Source organism: Macrotis lagotis, chromosome 4 (genome assembly GCF_037893015.1).
Source record: "Macrotis lagotis isolate mMagLag1 chromosome 4, bilby.v1.9.chrom.fasta, whole genome shotgun sequence".
NCBI lineage: Eukaryota > Metazoa > Chordata > Mammalia > Peramelemorphia > Peramelidae > Macrotis > Macrotis lagotis.
In genome coordinates, this window is record NC_133661.1 from 35478986 (window position 1) to 35496391 (window position 17406).

General features: G+C 40.3%; 1 protein-coding gene across 1 annotated transcript in view; it reads left to right on the forward strand.

Annotated features, from left to right (window-relative positions):
• CIB2 (calcium and integrin binding family member 2) overlaps nt 1-17406 on the forward strand; it is a 33388-nt gene that overhangs the window by 4455 nt on the left and 11527 nt on the right. The window contains exon 2 of the mRNA XM_074236318.1: nt 7196-7230. Within this exon, the coding sequence (XP_074092419.1) occupies nt 7196-7230 (35 nt within the window). The remainder of the gene's footprint in view (nt 1-7195; nt 7231-17406) is intronic.

Sequence of the window (17406 nt, forward strand, 5' to 3'; positions counted from 1 at the left end):
TTGGGCATTGGCCATCCCTGAGGAGAGAGGTATTGCTTCTGTACTTAAAACTTCCAGGGTAGTAGACCTTGTAATCTCCCTTAGGAGGAGGTTGTACTTTTTTTTTTAAGTTTTTGCAAGGCAATGGGGTTAAGTGGCTTGCCCAAGGCCACACAGCTAGGTAATTATTAAGTGTCTGAGGCCAGATTTGAACCCAGGTACTCCTGACTCCGGGGCCAGTGCTCTATTCACTGTGCCACCTAGCCACCCCAAAGTTATACATTTTTTATAATTTCTTTCCTTTTTTCCTTCTTTTTCTTTCTCCTTCCTTTCCCTTCCCCTTTCTCTTTCTCTTTTCCTTCCTTTTTTTGTCTTTCTTATCATTTTCAAATAATAAACATTTATTTTTTCTCTTTCCCCTCCACCCCCTTGAAATTTTATGTTGTTCCATTTACTTCCTTGCTTTGGCTCTGAGGCTCCTATACTAACTGGAATTCTAAGCCCCACTGAAATTTGAACATGTCCACTGAAAGTGGGGAAAAGGCAAGTTACACATTTCCATAGTTTCAATATTCTTGTAATATAAACTCATGGATTTTTTAAAAAAAGAGTGAGACCATGTAGTAAAGACACAGATCTCAAAGCAACAAGGTTTAGACTCCAGTCCTTTCTCTGACTCCCTCAAAATCATTCAACCCTAAGGGCTTCATACAACTGAGACTAGAAGTTGCATCAGAGATTCAAACTTGTATTGGGAGAAGGAATTTCCTCCCTGGGAAGCACCCTAGCAGCAGAACTCATAGGTCAGTCTCTATTCTTATCCCATATATTTTTTTAGAGTCTTCTGTGTATTTACTGTTTTACAGCAGAATGCCCAACACAGATCATCATAACTGCTAAATAGTCAGCTGTGCAAAATAGTGTATATATAGTGCTTAAGTACAAATGGGAGATGTGATTTTTTTTTTAAAATAAATACTTAAACACAAATTTATGGTCTTACAAAAGAGCATTTAAACTAGATGGTCTAAGTTGATCCTCTTTCTTGGACCCACAGTAACTCTTATCCCATATTTTGATAGTACTGCCTCATGATGACCCTGTAGGAAAGTAAAACACGCAACATTTTTTCCATTTTAAAAAGAAGAAAACAAAGACCTAGAAAAAGGAAGGGATCTACCTAAGGCCTCAAGGCTAATGGGTGAGCTCAGATCTCTTGACTCTTAAGGGCAGAACCCCTTCCACTGACCCATGATGCCTCTCACATGGCCGTTACTTGGCTCTCCTTTCCAAAAGAGACAACTGATGTTCTTTCTTTTTTCCCCTAAACTGTTTGACTCTTCACTAAGACCTTCTTTGGGTTATGAAATGTGACTAATTCTCAGTTCATGGATGGACACAGTGAATTCAGTGTCGATTCACTTTCTCCTTCCCCCTCTGGTCTTTTTTTTTCTTTCTTTTTTCTTTTTTTTTTCCCCCTCTAGTCTTAAAGGATCATAGATTTGTCAATTGAAGGACCTCAGAGTCCATCTGGTTCACTGTACAGATGATAGGCCAGTGACTTGTCCAGGGTCACAGCAGCACACCAGGACTCTACCTCCAAACTCAGGGCTTTTTCCTCCATCCATACCATGCCACCTCTTCTTATTCTTACCGATGAACTTCAATGATGTGTCCTGAACATGCAGAGTAATCATTCAGGCTGTTTCCAGCAATGATAACGGAAGGGTTGCTTTTGTAACAAACTAATATTATTCTACCCATTGTATCGCTGAGGACACTCAGATGGCTTTGTGACTTCTCCAAGTCAAACAGAGAGTTGGAATTTGATCTCGGATGTCTCAGTTGGATCCTGTTTTCACCATACCACATGACTTCCTGGTGAGGGTGATCTCAAGGTCATTGGCGGCCTCATCCAGTGATGCTTTTCTAGGGCTCTTCTTTTTTCCTGTTTCAGAACATAAAGACTAGGCTCTTATAGGCCTTTCCAACACAAAATAATTTATCTTCTAATGCAGCTGTTCCTCTTCTCTCCTTCTCCCACCCCCACCCCCATCCCCTCTGTTAATCAGCCCACAATTAAATTGCTAGAGTCCCATTGCCAAATAAATGTCATTAAAACTACTCCAGTTCACTGGGGCAGGATTGTCCCCTCTGTCAGACAGACCAGACCCCTTACTAGGATGGACTTGGAGACTGCTGTCTGGGGAAGGGCTCTGGGATCTGAGCACAAGCAGCTCAGCTGCCCAGACTCCTCTGGCAGGAGAAAAGCAAACTGAAGCCAGGGCACTGGGGATTCCCTGAAGCAGCCTTGGCATAATCTCAAAGAACAAAATTCCTCCTTCCCTTTTTCTCTCCTTCCCTCCCTCCCTCCCCTTCCTTCCTTCCTTCCTTCCTCATCTGACACATGGAAAAAGAACATTTGCCCTCCTTCCTTCACAGGGGTACTGTGAGCATCAAAGGAGATAAAAGTGGGATATACTTAGGATAATCACAGCATCTAAAATTGAATTCTTTCATTGTACAGTGAAAGACAGTGAGTTGGTGGATTAGACTTTCCCAACTCTGAATTTTGTGATTTTATAAATGGCAAAGCTGAGAAATGTATTTGGGTCCTCTGACATTGTATCTAGTGTTCTTTCCATTAACATAAGCCACCTTGTTTGAAAACTATGGGATATTCCATAAAATAGTCCTCCCCAAGAATCATCTCCATGTTCTTTCCATAGCCCAGAGGATAAAGGATAGGGGAGGGGGAAGTTATCCCTTCCACACAAATTTATGGACTGCCAGCCAGATCTGTCCTCCTCATCCAACACTCATCCTTCAAGGAATTTTTCTTCAAACCTGCTCCTTTGCTCCTCCTCCTCCTCCTCCTCCTCCTCCTCCTCCTTCTTCTTGGCAAGGCAATGGGGTTAAGTGGCTTGCCCAAGGCCACACAGCTAGGTAACTATTAAGTGTCTGAGGCTGGATTTGAACTCAGGTACTACTGATTCCAGGGCCAGTGCTCTATCCACTGTGCCATCTAGTCACCCCTCAGGAGTGTATTTGACATGTATGTGATGCCTCTACTTTAGAGGCTTTTGTGGGAACTCCCTCTGCTCATATGGATTGAATCTTTGCCATGACAGTATTGTATAGAAAAAAAGTACTCAATTTGGAGTTAGAGTTCTTGAGTCTTGAGTTTTGCTTCTTATGACATGATCTTGGACAAGTCACTTTTCTGGGCTTCAGTTTATCTACAAAATGAAAAGATGAGATTGTAATATACACATATAAATATATTGTAGAATTATATAGACTCATCAGGCACACATACACATGTATACATGCAAATACACATATGTGTACATATATATATGCAAATAATTTGTAATCTGTAAAATCCCTTCCAGCTCTAAATAATATAATTTGTCAGAAGATGGTCTTCAAGAGTTGCCTAGGCCAAAAATAATCCATCTCCATATATCAACTTTAGGACAAGAGTTTTTTTTTATATTTAGCCAGGCCAATCCCAGATAAAAAATACCTAATTCCATCCTTCATCCACACATTTGTTGAGAAGAACCTTCCCAAACTCGTCCTCATTGTTGTCACTGCCTTTCAGTGCTCAGGGTCATTATGATGAAGTTAGAGGATCTAGAGGCTTTTCACCTATATGACCCTCTTTGCTTCAGCCTTTCTCATCTATAAAATCAGGAGGTTTGACCAGATCTGTGGTTTTCAAAGTGTGACCCAGGAATCCTTGGGTTTCCCCAAAACCCTTTCAGGGGGTTCACTAAGTCAAAGCTATGTTTATAATAATACCAAGATATTTTCATTTGTAATATGGTTAATATCAATAGAAAACCCCACATAAATAAAAGTTCTTTGCAAGGGAGGCACGAGGAGTCTTCAATAAGTTTTTGAGTGTTAAGAGATCCTGAGACCAAAAGTTTGAGAAGAGTTGGACTAAATGGCTGAGAAGTTCTTTCTAATCTCAGATCTAGGATGATAAAATTTTATGATAATGAGGAGACTTTAAAGTAAGAAGTGATTTTAATCGATGATTAAAAAATGAGTTGGAAAATGTACTTTTAAAAGTGATGGTTTCATTTTCCTGAGAATGTTTCCTGTTGTAGTCTAACCTGGTCTTTATTCATTCAAAAGACATTTATTAAGTCATCACAGTGTGTGCAGGACTCTATGAGGTGCTGGTGGAGTCATAATCTTTATATGAGACATGGTCATTGCTGATATAGCTTACAACCTAGTGGGACAATAAGACATAAAAATAGGTGACAATAACTACATAACAATACACTTTAGAAGCATCAGAGAGGCATAAAACAGAAATGCTACATGGGATTTGAGGAAGGAGATTCTTTTTTTAAAATTTTTATTTTTTAAATTTATTTTTTAATTTCATAATTTTTCCCCTAATTTCGCTTCCCTCTACCCAACCCCCACAGAAGTTTGATAGTCTTTGCATTGTTTTTTTTTTTTTTGCAAGGCAAACGGTGTTAAGTGGCTTGCCCAAGGCCACACAGCTAGGTAATTACTAAGTGTCTGAGACCGGATTTGAACTCAGGTACTCCTGACTCCAGGGCCGGTGCTTTATCCACTATGCCACCTAGCTGCCCCCTTTACATTGTTTCCATGCTATACATTGATATAAATTGAATGTGATGAGAAAGAGATCATATCCTTAAGGGAAAAAAATAAAATATAAGAGACAGCAAAATTATATAATAAGATAATGGGTTTTTTTTTAAATTAAAGATAATAGTCTTTGGTCTTTGTTCAAATTCCACAATTCTTTCTCTGGATACAGATAGTATTCTCCATTGTAGACAGCCCCAAATTGTCCCTGATTGTTGTACTGATGGAATGCAAGTCCATTAAGATTGATCATCAACCCCATGTTGCTATTATGATATACATATATATATATATATATATATATACACACATATATATTATATATACCACAATTTGTTCAGCCATTCCCCAATTGAAGGACATTCACTTAATTTCAATTCTTTGCCACCACAAACAGAGCTGCTATGAATATTTTTGTACAAGTGATGTTTTTACCCTTTTTTCATGACCTCTTTAGGGTATAGACCCAGTAGTGGTATTGCTGGATCAAAGGGTATGCACATTTTTATTGCCCTTCGGGCATAATTCCAAATTGCTCTCCAGAAAGGTTGGATGAATTCACAGTTCCACCAACAATGCATTAGTGTCCCAGATTTCCCACATCCCTGAGGAAGGAAATTCTTAAAGACTGAGGGGGGTTCAGGGAAGGACGGGGAGGCAATTGAGTTGGACTTTGCAATGATATTTAAAAAAAGACCTTTCAAAGATTTAAGGACTCTAGTGGAGGATATAGTAACCAGTTCCTCATCTCTTGGAAAAGAAGGAATGGACGAGGTATAGTATGAGCCATATTTTTTCAGACATTTGAATTGCATGATAAAATATAGGTAATCCAGGGAAGATATTGCAGGGATACAGAACAGAGTGGGTCAAAGCACAGAGGAAGAGGAGCAACAACCCTTGTTCAGGACCAAAAATCTAGAAGTCGACAGGACATCAGAGATCATCTCATTGCGTCCTTGCACTTGTAGCTGAAAAAACCAAGATGGTGGAGTATCTTCCCAAAGTCACACAATGACTTTGTAATAAGTAAGGACTTAAGTAAAGGTCCTCCCCCTTCAGAGCCAGGGCTCTTTCTGATGTACCATGATGCTGCTTCTTGTTCTTAATATCCCTTGTGTGGACAGACGATGGCAGCATGACTACTCATTCAGTGAGCATTTATTAAGTGCCTATTATATACTAAACACTGAGGGAATGTCAAATATGGGCCTTACTGTGGTAGAGTAAACAAAGAGTTAACTGCTGAAGTTGGACTTCTTTAGACAATATGAGCTAGAGGCACCATCTGGTCTCAGGCCCAGTTATCAGATTCTTGCTACCCTATCTGCCAGTTGGTCATGTATGAGGAAAGGCCAGGGAACTGGGATATTTGAGCTCTGAGTAAATGAAACCTAAGAGGATGAGCAGGGCACGCTTCTATCCTCTAGGATTACCAAGTGCCCTTTAAAAAAATTCTCCAGAGAATGAGAGGGAGTTCTAGAAGACCTCAAACCATCAATTAGGACACCTTGCTTACTTAATTACCTTAGCTATTATCCTTGGGATAACATTAATTTGTTCAGTATTCATCTTTTGTTCCCTTTGTCTTTGTTTTTTTGGGGATAGCTGAGAAGAGCACTGTCCTGGGAATAAGAAGGATGTGAGATCACAGATTTTGAGCTGAAAGAAACCCTCAAAGACTGTTTAGTTTAGACATCTTATTTTATGTATAAACCATGTTGGGATTAAAGACTTGCCCAAGTTCTCTCAGATAGTGGGGTCAGAAGTGGGATTTGAAACCAAGTCCTCTGTCTCCATGTCTTCTCATCTCTAGTGGTATAACCATGAACAGGCCATACTTTTTCTCTGGTCCTCAGTTTTTCCTTTTTTTTTTTTTTTTTTTTTTAGGTTTTTGCAAGGCAGATGGGATTAAGTGGCTTGCCCAAGGCCACACAGCTAGGTAATTATTAAGCGTCTGAGACCGGATTTGAACCCAGGTACTCCTGACTCCAAGGCTGGTGCTTTATCCACTGTGCCACCTAGCCACCCTGTGCCACCTAGCTGCCCTCAGTTTTCTCTTCTAAAGGCCTTCCCAGTTATGATGGTCCAACAGACTTAATCATCACAGATTGAGAGTCACCACATTCCTAGTTCTTAAGGTTTTATTCTGTGGGGTGAAAGAGAAAAACTCAAGTTTTACCACTTGGTGAATTGGGTACCATAGGTGTAACCTCTGTGGCATTTAATATTGAGAAAAAAAAGTCATTCAGCTCTATTTCCCCTAACTTTATCCCAATGTATGTAAGAAATACTTCTTGGTTCTGACCATCTGTCCTATCTAGGAAAGGGCTACTAAGGATCATCATAGGAGGACCTGAATTCAAATTCAACCTCAGACACTGTCTAACTGTGTAGCTCTGGACAAGTCTTTTAACCAGTGTCAGCTTCAGTTTCCATATTTGTAATTATGGTTGTTTCAAAGATCCAATGAGATAATCTGTGTAAAGTGTTTCTTAAAACTTAAAAATGTTATATGAATACTCAATTAATTGAAAGCTGCCAACTTACTCAGATTTTTTTCCCCCTTTAACAGGACTGTTCCTTCTTCAATCGGAATGACATCCTCAAGTAAGGAGATTGTTCTCTTGTCTGTTCTCTTTTTCGGGGTCATGTGGTATCTGGTTACTGGCAGGATACTGGATGTCTTACTCACCTGGTACTGGGAAAGCCCAGGGATCCCATCTATCCTTTTCCTTCCAAGCTGGGAAAAGAGAGGATTCTCTTTCTTGGATCCAGGGCCAGGAAAATGTAGGACTCAAACTGCCTCCTTGGTCCTTGATCTGGGTCAGAACAGCTATTCTAGTTACAATTGCAAAGGGTTTTGTCCCTAGTTGATGCTTGCAGCATCCAGGTGAAGTAGGTTAGTGTAAATATTCCTCTTTCCATTTGACAAATGAGGACATAGAGGTCCAAAAAATTGATAGAATTTTTCTAAGGTCATATGGGTAGATGATGGGATGGGAACCTGGGTCTCAGCTCCTAGTTTAGGTCTCTGTCACTAATTCATTGTGTGCCTTTTGGGCTCATGACTTTCCCTTTCTTATCTCGGTTTCCCCACCTTAAAATGAGGAGATTGACCTAGGTAATCTCTAAGTTGCCACAAAGAATTTCTAGTTCTGAGAGCTAGATTTGGTCATGGGAGAGGTTCCAAGTCATTGCAGAAGCACAAAGCAGGGAAAAGAATCTGGGTACAGAAATGAAATCTGTAACTAGCTGGTGGAGTAATTTTCAGGGGCCAAAAGATTTTCCTAGTATCCCCCAAATCGACTCTAAGTAGTCACTCTCTCTGTGATGCTGCAATAATTAATGAGACTCAGAGCTTTAGGGTTCACAAAATACTTTGCATGTGTTATCCCATTTGATCCTTAGGAAAACTTTCTGAGTTTGTTGCTAGCATCATTCCTATTTTACAGATGAAGAAATTGAGGTACAGAGAGGTGACTTGCTCAGGGAATTTCAGACCTGGTTGTCCTCTCTTCCTACTAGATCACCCTGACCCTGAGTCAGTTCTGTGGCTAAAATGCAAGAGCCCATCTGATAATCCTGTGTTTCTTACATCCCTGGGCTCCTCAGCCCAGCACACCTCCTCTGTGACCTGATATTCTAGAACTGATTCCTATATTTTCCTCTTCTTTTCTTCATCATCCCTCCCACACTGAACTTTGCCCTTTGACGAAGAAAAATGATTAGGCAAAATCATCTGATACAGGGACTATGACTGTGCTCATCACCCCTGCCCCCTTACTTCTACCTCCTGGCTTTCTTGGCTCTCTTCAAAGCTCAGTTCAAGCCCCACCTTCCATGGGGGATCTCTCTGAGTTTCCCATCATTAGCACCTTCCCTTGGAGATCACCTTCTATTTTGATTTGATCCATGCTGTATGTACATAACTGTCTATATGTTATCTCCTCCAGCCAGGAGAATCTCAACTCCTTGAAAGCAAATGGGACAGTGTTTTTGTCGTATAGTTAACACAAGTATATAGTAAGAATTTACGAAATGTTCGCTCACTGCCAGAAGGTCACATCTGAGGTATCCATTCCTCTCCCAAAGTCACTTTTAGTATTAGTTATCATTTTCCCTTTGATTGGCTTCAAATCTGAAGTCTAATTAGAATTTGGGGCTCTTCTGACTTGAACACGCTTTGAACTTGTCTCTAATAATTGACTCATTTCTGAAAGGCAGCGTGAGTGGTTTGGTGGAAAAGGCCCTGGCTCAAGAATTCAAATACTACCAATGATGCCCTCTGTCTGCGTGACCTCTATGATCCCCAAGGTCCCTTCTAGCTCCAGATAGATGATCTCAGGACCCACATTGGGGGAAGGAGTTTCCACACCAGGAACATGTATCACATAATAAAATGTGTTGAATATTATTGTGGCTAATGTGTGGCTACCCTCTTACTCAGATTCTAGGGACATTCTCTAAACACCATTAAAGACCACAGAATTATAGGATTTAGAGTTGGAAGGAGTCATAGAGATGATCTATAGTCCAAATCCCTCATTTTACAGAACAATAAACTGATGACCAGTGAGGGGAAGGGGCCTATTTAGGGTCATATGCATAGGAAGTAAGGAGAGCCTCCAGAATTCACAGTGACCCCAGAATTTATTGTTTTTCTTCCTGAATATTCACAGAAGTCCTGTGGGCTAGAAGTGAGCTGTGCTTGTTATGACTCCCATAACTGAAGTTAATTTTCAAATATGCTGCAAAGGTAAAGATTGTATCTATCATAAGAGGCTTGTCAGAATTGGGAAATGACAGGAAATTTCACCTTGTTTTTGGCTCCTCTGAATCTCTTTCTTCCAGCTGGAATATCAGATAGCACTAAAAGCCAAGAAAACAGCTGTAGAATCTCCGGCATTTGCTTTCTCCTTGATGAGGTAGCAAGGGCTGCCTGTGATTTGGCTCAGAAAAGCTTTGCCATTGCCAGGCTCTCTCTGCCTTTCTGAACTCTGTACTTCATTGTTTGTGGGTCTTCTCCAAGAAGGCTCTCTAGAAGATCCCTTAGTTGCTCTTTCCCTTTGCAGACACAAATTTCTCAGTTCTCATTTTTCTTGGGAAGGGATAACTCAGAACAGCGTCATGAGATGAACGACTGGAAGGACCTCCAAGGTCATCCAAGTCAACCATACCATCTCGTGGTTGAGGATTCGGAGGCCCCAGACAGGCTTTTTGACTGGTCCCAAATCGTCTAGGCTAGAACTAATAAGGAGGATGCCCAAACCAGTTGGGTCCACCTGGCACTCTTCCTTCTCCAGAGTCTCTACATGGCCACGTCTCCATCTCTTCTCCTGGCTTTCAGCTAGGGGGTTGTCTTCCCCCATTAGAATATAAGTTCAAGTTCTCTGAAGGCAGTGACCTTATTGTCCCATGCCTAGCCAGTTTCTGGTATACAATAAACACTTAATAAATAAATGCTTGTTGAAGTCTTAACCCAAAGTATCAGACTCAAATCTTCCAATTGCAAAGCTCAGCACTCTTTTTGAACTCATGCTTGGTGGCTGACTGCCCCCCCCCCCCCCCCAGGCTCAGAGTCCATTGGTAATCGATTTTACAAATGAGGAAATGGAAGTCCAGGGATGTGGTGACTTGCCTGAGATCACATAATTGACGTTTTGATTCCATTTACTATGCTATACTACCCCCTCCCCATGTGCAGAAAGTACTTGGCTAACTCTAAGACTCTATGAGAATATTATTAATAGCAGTAGCATGAGTGCAGTGTACTCTGTGGGCAGAAGACTTAATAAATGTCTCAAATTGAATGCAAATGAATGACAATGACTAAGTTGGCCCTTATCAATATACTTCTGCCTGCCTCAGACAGGGAATAGTCTTCATCTCTTGGAGACAGTGGTCAGACTTGTCTGGTCCATTGTAGAGAGGATTCTTATTCAGGTAGGTATTGGTCTAGGTAAGTTAAGATGCTGTGATTCTTTCTCTAGAAGAGGGTCTCTCCTCCCTTAGCCCACCTGTCTTGAGACTTCATAAAGGATAAATTTAGAGCTTGGAGAGAAATTTCAGATTATTTAGCCTAGTGGTATCAAACTCAAATAAAAATGAGGAGGGGATGACACTAAATAACCTGTAAAAATAGCATATCAACTTAGAAAATCACATATTAACATTAACCATAATAATAATAGCCAACATTTATATAATGCCTATGCTGTTTTACAATTATTGTATCATTTGATTCTCGCAACAACACTAGAAGATAGCTATAATTATTTTCTCCATTTTTCAGATGGGGAAACTGATATTAAGTGACTTGCCCAGGGTCTTACACAACTAGTAAGTATCTGAGGGCAGATTTGAACTCAGGTCTTCCTGATTCCAGACCTGATGTTCTATCCATGTTTTGTGGTATTTTTATTTATTTTGTTAAATAGTTCCCAAGTACATTTTGTTCTGGTTCACGGACCATTGCAGCATTTGCCATCCCTGATTTAACTCGCCCTCCTCATTTTACAGATAAGGAAATTTGGGTGCAGGTGACTTGTCCAAGGGCACACCAAAGGGTCAGTCTCTAAAATTCTTCCCATTATCCCACCATATTATTTTCTCTGTGCTCCTGATCCCTAGTGGGGAGAAGCGGTATGGCAGGCCAGCACATTCAGCAGCATCACCATTTTTTTTCTTCTAAGGGGGAAACAGAGATAGATTAGGACTGGAAGGGACCTCAGGAGGCCATAGTTCAACTCCCCTCTTCTTTACTGATGGGAAAAATAGCACCCCAAGAAAGTGGTGTGATGACTTACCCAGGGTTACACTCAAGTGTGCTTTAATTTAAGACAGGATTTGAACCCAGGTTTTCTAATTCCAGAGTTACTGTACTATCCTGTAAGAAGTGATCAAGTAAATCTCTTTTATTTACAAACATTTCTCAACTTTGGTTTCTGCCTTTAGCTGGGAGACTTTAAAAGTTTTATTTGTTTCTTTTTCTTTTGATCCCAGCTATTTTTAGATGTTTTCAACTTCCTCACATTAAAACTTTCCTTATGTAACAAAGAAAACCAGTTGAGCAAAACCTGTGGTCTAATAATGTAGGCAATATTTTGTGGCCAAAGTATACTTCATTACCAAGAGGAAGACTTTGTATTGCCTCATCTTTTTTCAGGATCCAGATCAATTAATTTCATTAACTAAGTAAATAAATTAATTAAATTCAGTTAGAGTTTCTTTACTTTTTATTTCCTTTGAAAGTGGATTTTTATGGATGCTTTTTGTTTTTTACATTACCTGTATTTCCCCCACCATCTCTTCCTCTACCAATACTCTGGAAGCATCCCTTTCTTTTTTTTAATAGAGTATTTTTTTGTGGTTTTTTTTTGTATTTTAGGCAATGGGGTTAAGTGACTTGCCCAAGGACACACAGCTAGGCAAATATTAAGTGTCTGAGGGCGGATTTGAGCTCAGGTACTTCTGACTCCAAGGCTGGTGCTCTTTCCACTGTGCCACCTAGCAGCCCCTTAATAGAGTATTAATATTTAATTAATTTATTTTTTCCAAATACATGCAATAGAAGTTATCAATAATTATTTTTTGCAAGGTTTTGAATTTCACATTTTTCTCCCTCCCTCCCTTCCTTTCTCTTCCCCTGACAGAAAGCAATCTAATATAGGCTATATACATCTACAAACAGAGGGCATCCCTTTCTTTTTTTTTAAAGAGTATTAATATTTAATTTATTTTTTTCCAACTACATGCAATGGTAGTTATCAATAATTGTATTTTGCAAGGTTTTCTCCCTCCCTCCCTTCCCTCCCCCTCCTCCTGACAGAAAGCAATCAAATACACATGTCTAACCAGAGAGCACCCCTTTCAATGGACTTTAGGAATGAGTTTGTGAACACATTTCCAGGAGCTGCTGTGTACATCTGGCCATAATGGGCAGTTGGGTGGTGAATGGAGATAGTTCTGGGTCTGAGTTCAAATCTGTATGAGTTCAGACACTTACTAGCCGTGTGACTCTGGGCAAGTCACTTCACCCTGTTTGCCTCAGTGTCCTCATTTGTAAAATGAGCAAGAGAAGGAAATAGCAAACCACTCCAGTATCTTTGCCAAAAAAACATCACAAAATGGGATCAAGAAAAGTTAGACACAACTGAATGACAACAACAAATCTGGTCATATGTGTCTCAAAAAGTTTCTTTGAAATTCTTGGCTATTGAGATTTTTTTTCTTTTGAGTCTGCCCAGCAAAGCCCTTAATTATATTTCAAGGACTCATATTAAGTGGTCAAACTGGATGGGTTGGCTCATCTGTGGAGTGGGTTGGGAATATATGTGATGGGGGAAAGGGGCACCATGAAGATCATCAGTTGTCCTTGAGACCACCTTTCATGGTTACCCCAGATTCATAATTTGGGACAACTGTTTCTGATACTGGTTAGAGTCCTTGGCTTAGCATCAGAGAGACTTACTTTCATATCCAACCTCAGACACTTATTGGCTATGTGACTCTGGACAGGTCAATTAACTTGTCTGCCTCAGTTTCCTTTTCTGTAAAATGGGGCTAATAATAGGGTTGTTCTGTGAATCAAATGAGATAATAATTGTAAAGCACAGTGTTTGACATGGGATGAATTATTGTTTTAATTGCTGGCTACAGTGCAATTAGCCAGTATAGGTTAAAGGAGCCCTAGTTGGTGAGGATTTAGGATTTGTTGGGAGACCATTTTGGTTGAAGTGGAGAATGAATAAAGGGAAAAATGGGAAGTAAGATTAGGAGAATAATCCCCAGATCATGAGGACCCTTAAATGCTAAGGAAAGGATCTTTTAAAAATCTCATCACAGAGATGATAGTCATTGAAGATTGTAGGTGGGTAGGGGGAGGGATCTTGGTACAATCAGATAATTTAGAAATATTTTAGCTGAAGTATCCCATGTGTTCCAGATCTGTCATGCAGATTGGGGTACATGACCAAATCAGGTCTCAGTGATTGATTGGCTGGGCCATGCCAGCTCTCTGGGGCTGCTCTATGTTCAGTCGATTAAATTTCTCAGCAGACAAGTCTCCATCCTGATAATAAGTTTGATCTTTCCTGCCACCTGATCTGCTTTTATCTCTCCAACAAAATGAGGAGGAAAATTTGGCAGGTGACCCAGACAGGGATAAGTGAGTCCCCTTAGCTCTTAGTCTTTGAAGATGGCCAACTTGAAAGGTAGACAAGTCAGTTGGTGAATTGGAGACCACTCTTTTTAGAGGCCTGGGCTAGAGGTCTGAGGAATCCTCCAGAGACACAAGCCATACATGAAAGTATCATAGGAGATATCAGGTCTCCTTAAAGGTGTGTCTGTTTTACTAAAAATGTTCTTGGGGTTGAGGAAGGAAGCCTGAGTAGACACACCTGAAAAAACTATCAGATGATTTACTATCAGCAGTCCAGAAGTAGTGGGTGTGTATTTGTATATAGACAAGCCTATGGACTTGGTGAAGGTCCACGGGCAAAAAAATGATCCTTTTGTAATCAGACAGCCCATCAGCAGATAGATAGATGGGACCTATCCAAGTGCAGGGAAAACAATAAAAAGAATAGCATTGTATTATCACGGGGCGATGTATCATGAACCAGGAAGATCTAAATTCAAGGCTCGCTTTGACTCATAGTGACTGGACCCAGGAAATGTCACCCTCTTGGTACTCTGGGCAATACTAAAAGATGCCAAGTTTCAGAGAAGATGCCAACCTGCCTTCAAGTTTTTGCCAATAGTGAAATCCCATTCCTGAAATTGGAGCTGCATAGAAAGCAGCATAGTGGGGTTTGGATTCTCTTACTGGCTGCCACTTACTGGTTAGATCCTATTTCCTCTCCCAAGCCTCAGTTTCCTCACCTTTAAAATGAGGGTGAAAGGAGGTGTGGCACAGTAAATAGAGGGTCAATCCTGGAATCATTCAATAAGAATTTTTTTAAATGCCTACTATGATCCAGGGACTCTGCTTAGAATATAAATACAAAGAATGAAGGAATCTCTGCACTAGGGATAGTTGACATTCTAATGTGGAAGGGAAGGGGAAGGGAAAAAGAGAATGTCCCTAAAGTCTTAGTGCATCTTTAAGCGATTAAAACTTTAAATTGCACTAAGTTTAACCTTGACTTCTTGGGCAACTTGTGCATACAGAATAAATCTAAATACAGAGTATTCTCATTCTCACTAAATATAAGGTAGTCTGGAAAGGAGGGCAGTAAATAAGCAGCTGAGGATTGACACAAGCTTCAAGTTAGGGGGCGGTGCTCCTTCTGCAGAGGTCTTTTTTATTTAATTTTTATTTTATGTTTTTAAAATTATTTTATTTATTTAAGGCAATGGGTTTAAGTGACTTGCCCAAGGTCACACCGCTAGGCAATTATTAAGTGTTTGAGACTGGATTTGAACTCAAGTCCTTCTGACTCCAGGGCTGTTGCTCTATCCACTGTGCTACTGCCCCTCTGCAGAGGTCTTAAAGGAAGAAAAGGAAAATCTGGGTTTCACGTCTTGCCTCTGACACATTGTAGTCATTTACCCTCTTTATGTCATAGGCATCTCTTGGCAACTGATTGATTGATTGATTGATGTTAGTCCTTCATTCTGGAAGAAAACTATGACATCAGGGAGGTGATGATGGATTTCAGTGAGTGGGGCAAAGTCCCCAGCCTCACTTTCTCCTCCAGAGTCATCTGGGTCCAGTGGGCAGATATGGATCAAGATGACTGGAGATGGCGCCAGATGCAATAGGAAACCTTGACTCTTTTAAGTTAATTATTTCCCAGGTCACAGTTTGACTGAGACAACCCCTAAGGTTAAGGTAAGAGAGAGATGAGGAAAAGAGGCCAAGAATAACCACTTCCAAGAAAAAAAATTAAACTGAGAAAAAAATTTTTTAAAATAAGTTACTGATAAGTTAACTACTGGCAAAAGAAGAGGGACATTTTCCAAAGTAATGAAATGTTTTTTGGGGAGGTAGACAAAAAAATTTGGAGTAGTATCTACGGGACCTAGCTCCAAGAGGTATTTGAGAGATGTGGCTACATGAGAATTTGTGGGGAGAAGAACTGTGACCTTTGGGAACTGGCAAAGTAAATACGGATTAAAACACCAAATGCAACCCCTGGCTGTAAATGTCTACAATGAGGGACTTGACCATGCTCCATCTTGATCTGACTACAACTGGATTCCTGGATTGTCTTCTTAGGACCACTAACTACAGCATGTCCAAATAAGCTTGCTTTGCCCTGTGAAGACTGATTGAAGGGAATGGGATATGTGGAGTATGGAAAAGAAGAAAATACCGGGTCAGGGTGAGGGTGTGAAAAGACATGATTATGATCATCAATCCTTTTAAGGGCTATCTTGAGTAAGGTCTGCTCAGCCCCCAAAGGAAGAAATAATAATAGATAGATAGTGCAGGGGCAGATTACCAATTGATGGAAGTAAAATATGTCTGAGATTTTTGAACTCTCCACCAGATGGATGGACTGCTTCAGGGAACAACAAATTAATTTTCCATGCCTGGATGTCTTATACAGAAGGCAAGATAACCACTTTTCCAGAACTTTGGTGAGGGCATTTCTTGTCAGGTTGGAATAAATAGCATCTTACACTTACCTAGAAGGGCTTTGGACCAGTAAGACGACTTCAAATGGTGCAGTGGAAAGGACACTGAATTAGATGTCCAAGGACCTGAATTCAAATCCTAGCCTGGCCAGTTACTGCTTCAAGGACATTTATCTCTGTACCTCAGTTTCCTCATTTGTAAAAAGAAGGGGTTCAACTATCTAGTATCTTTTGGTTCTGAGGCTATTATCTTAGTGTCCATGTGGCCCTCCTTCATTACTTCATCTAAAAAATAACTGAGAACGAGAATACTCTGTATTTAGATTTATTCTGTATAGACAAATTGTCCAAGAAGTTAAAAGTTAATAGTTAATATAGTCAGAAATTTTTAACCTGGGAGTCCATGAATTTTTTTTAAATATTTGGATAACTATTTCATTACAATTGCTCTCTATGTAATCTTATTCATTTTTCTTTAGAATTTAAAAACATTCTGAAAGGGGCTTCTTCACATGGCCAAGGGGTCTGTGACATTAATATCTCAATTATATGTTAATAATATAAATTTCTCCTACCTCTAAAAGCATCTGCTTGGTCCCTTCTCATTGGGGGCTTCTGTGGTTGATTCCTTCCCTCATTTGGGAATTATTGTCAGACTTTTCCAATCCCAAATCAATCCAAATGCAGTAAAACTGGTGGTAGAGGGGCAAGATGAGGCAGGTAGCCTCTTCAGTAGACAGTGAGCTACTGGCAGAAACCCTCCAGAGAGCTCAGTCAGTCTCCTCATGCCATTATTTTCTTGTCCCACTGTTTCCAGACTGGGTTATTGGAACCAGAACCATTTCTTAGATTGGAGGAACTGGGGCAATGACTTTGGGGGCAGAGATAGATGCTTCCTTCTGCTACTGGGCAGTGACTTAGGGAGACTGTGAGCAAGGGATAAAAAGAGAAAATTATCTCTAAACATTTGTATCAAAAAGTGCCAATGGATTGGAGCTTTTTTTTTTTTAGGTTTTTGCAAGGCAAATGGAGTTAAGTGGCTTGCCCAAGGCCACACAGCTAGGTAATTATTAAGTGTCTGAGACCAGATTTGAACCCAGGTATGCCTGACTCCAAAGCCGGTGCTTTATCCACTGTGCCACCTAGCTGCCCCCAGGGTTGGAGCTTCTTATGGTCCTTTGTTTTGAAGAGGACCAAAGA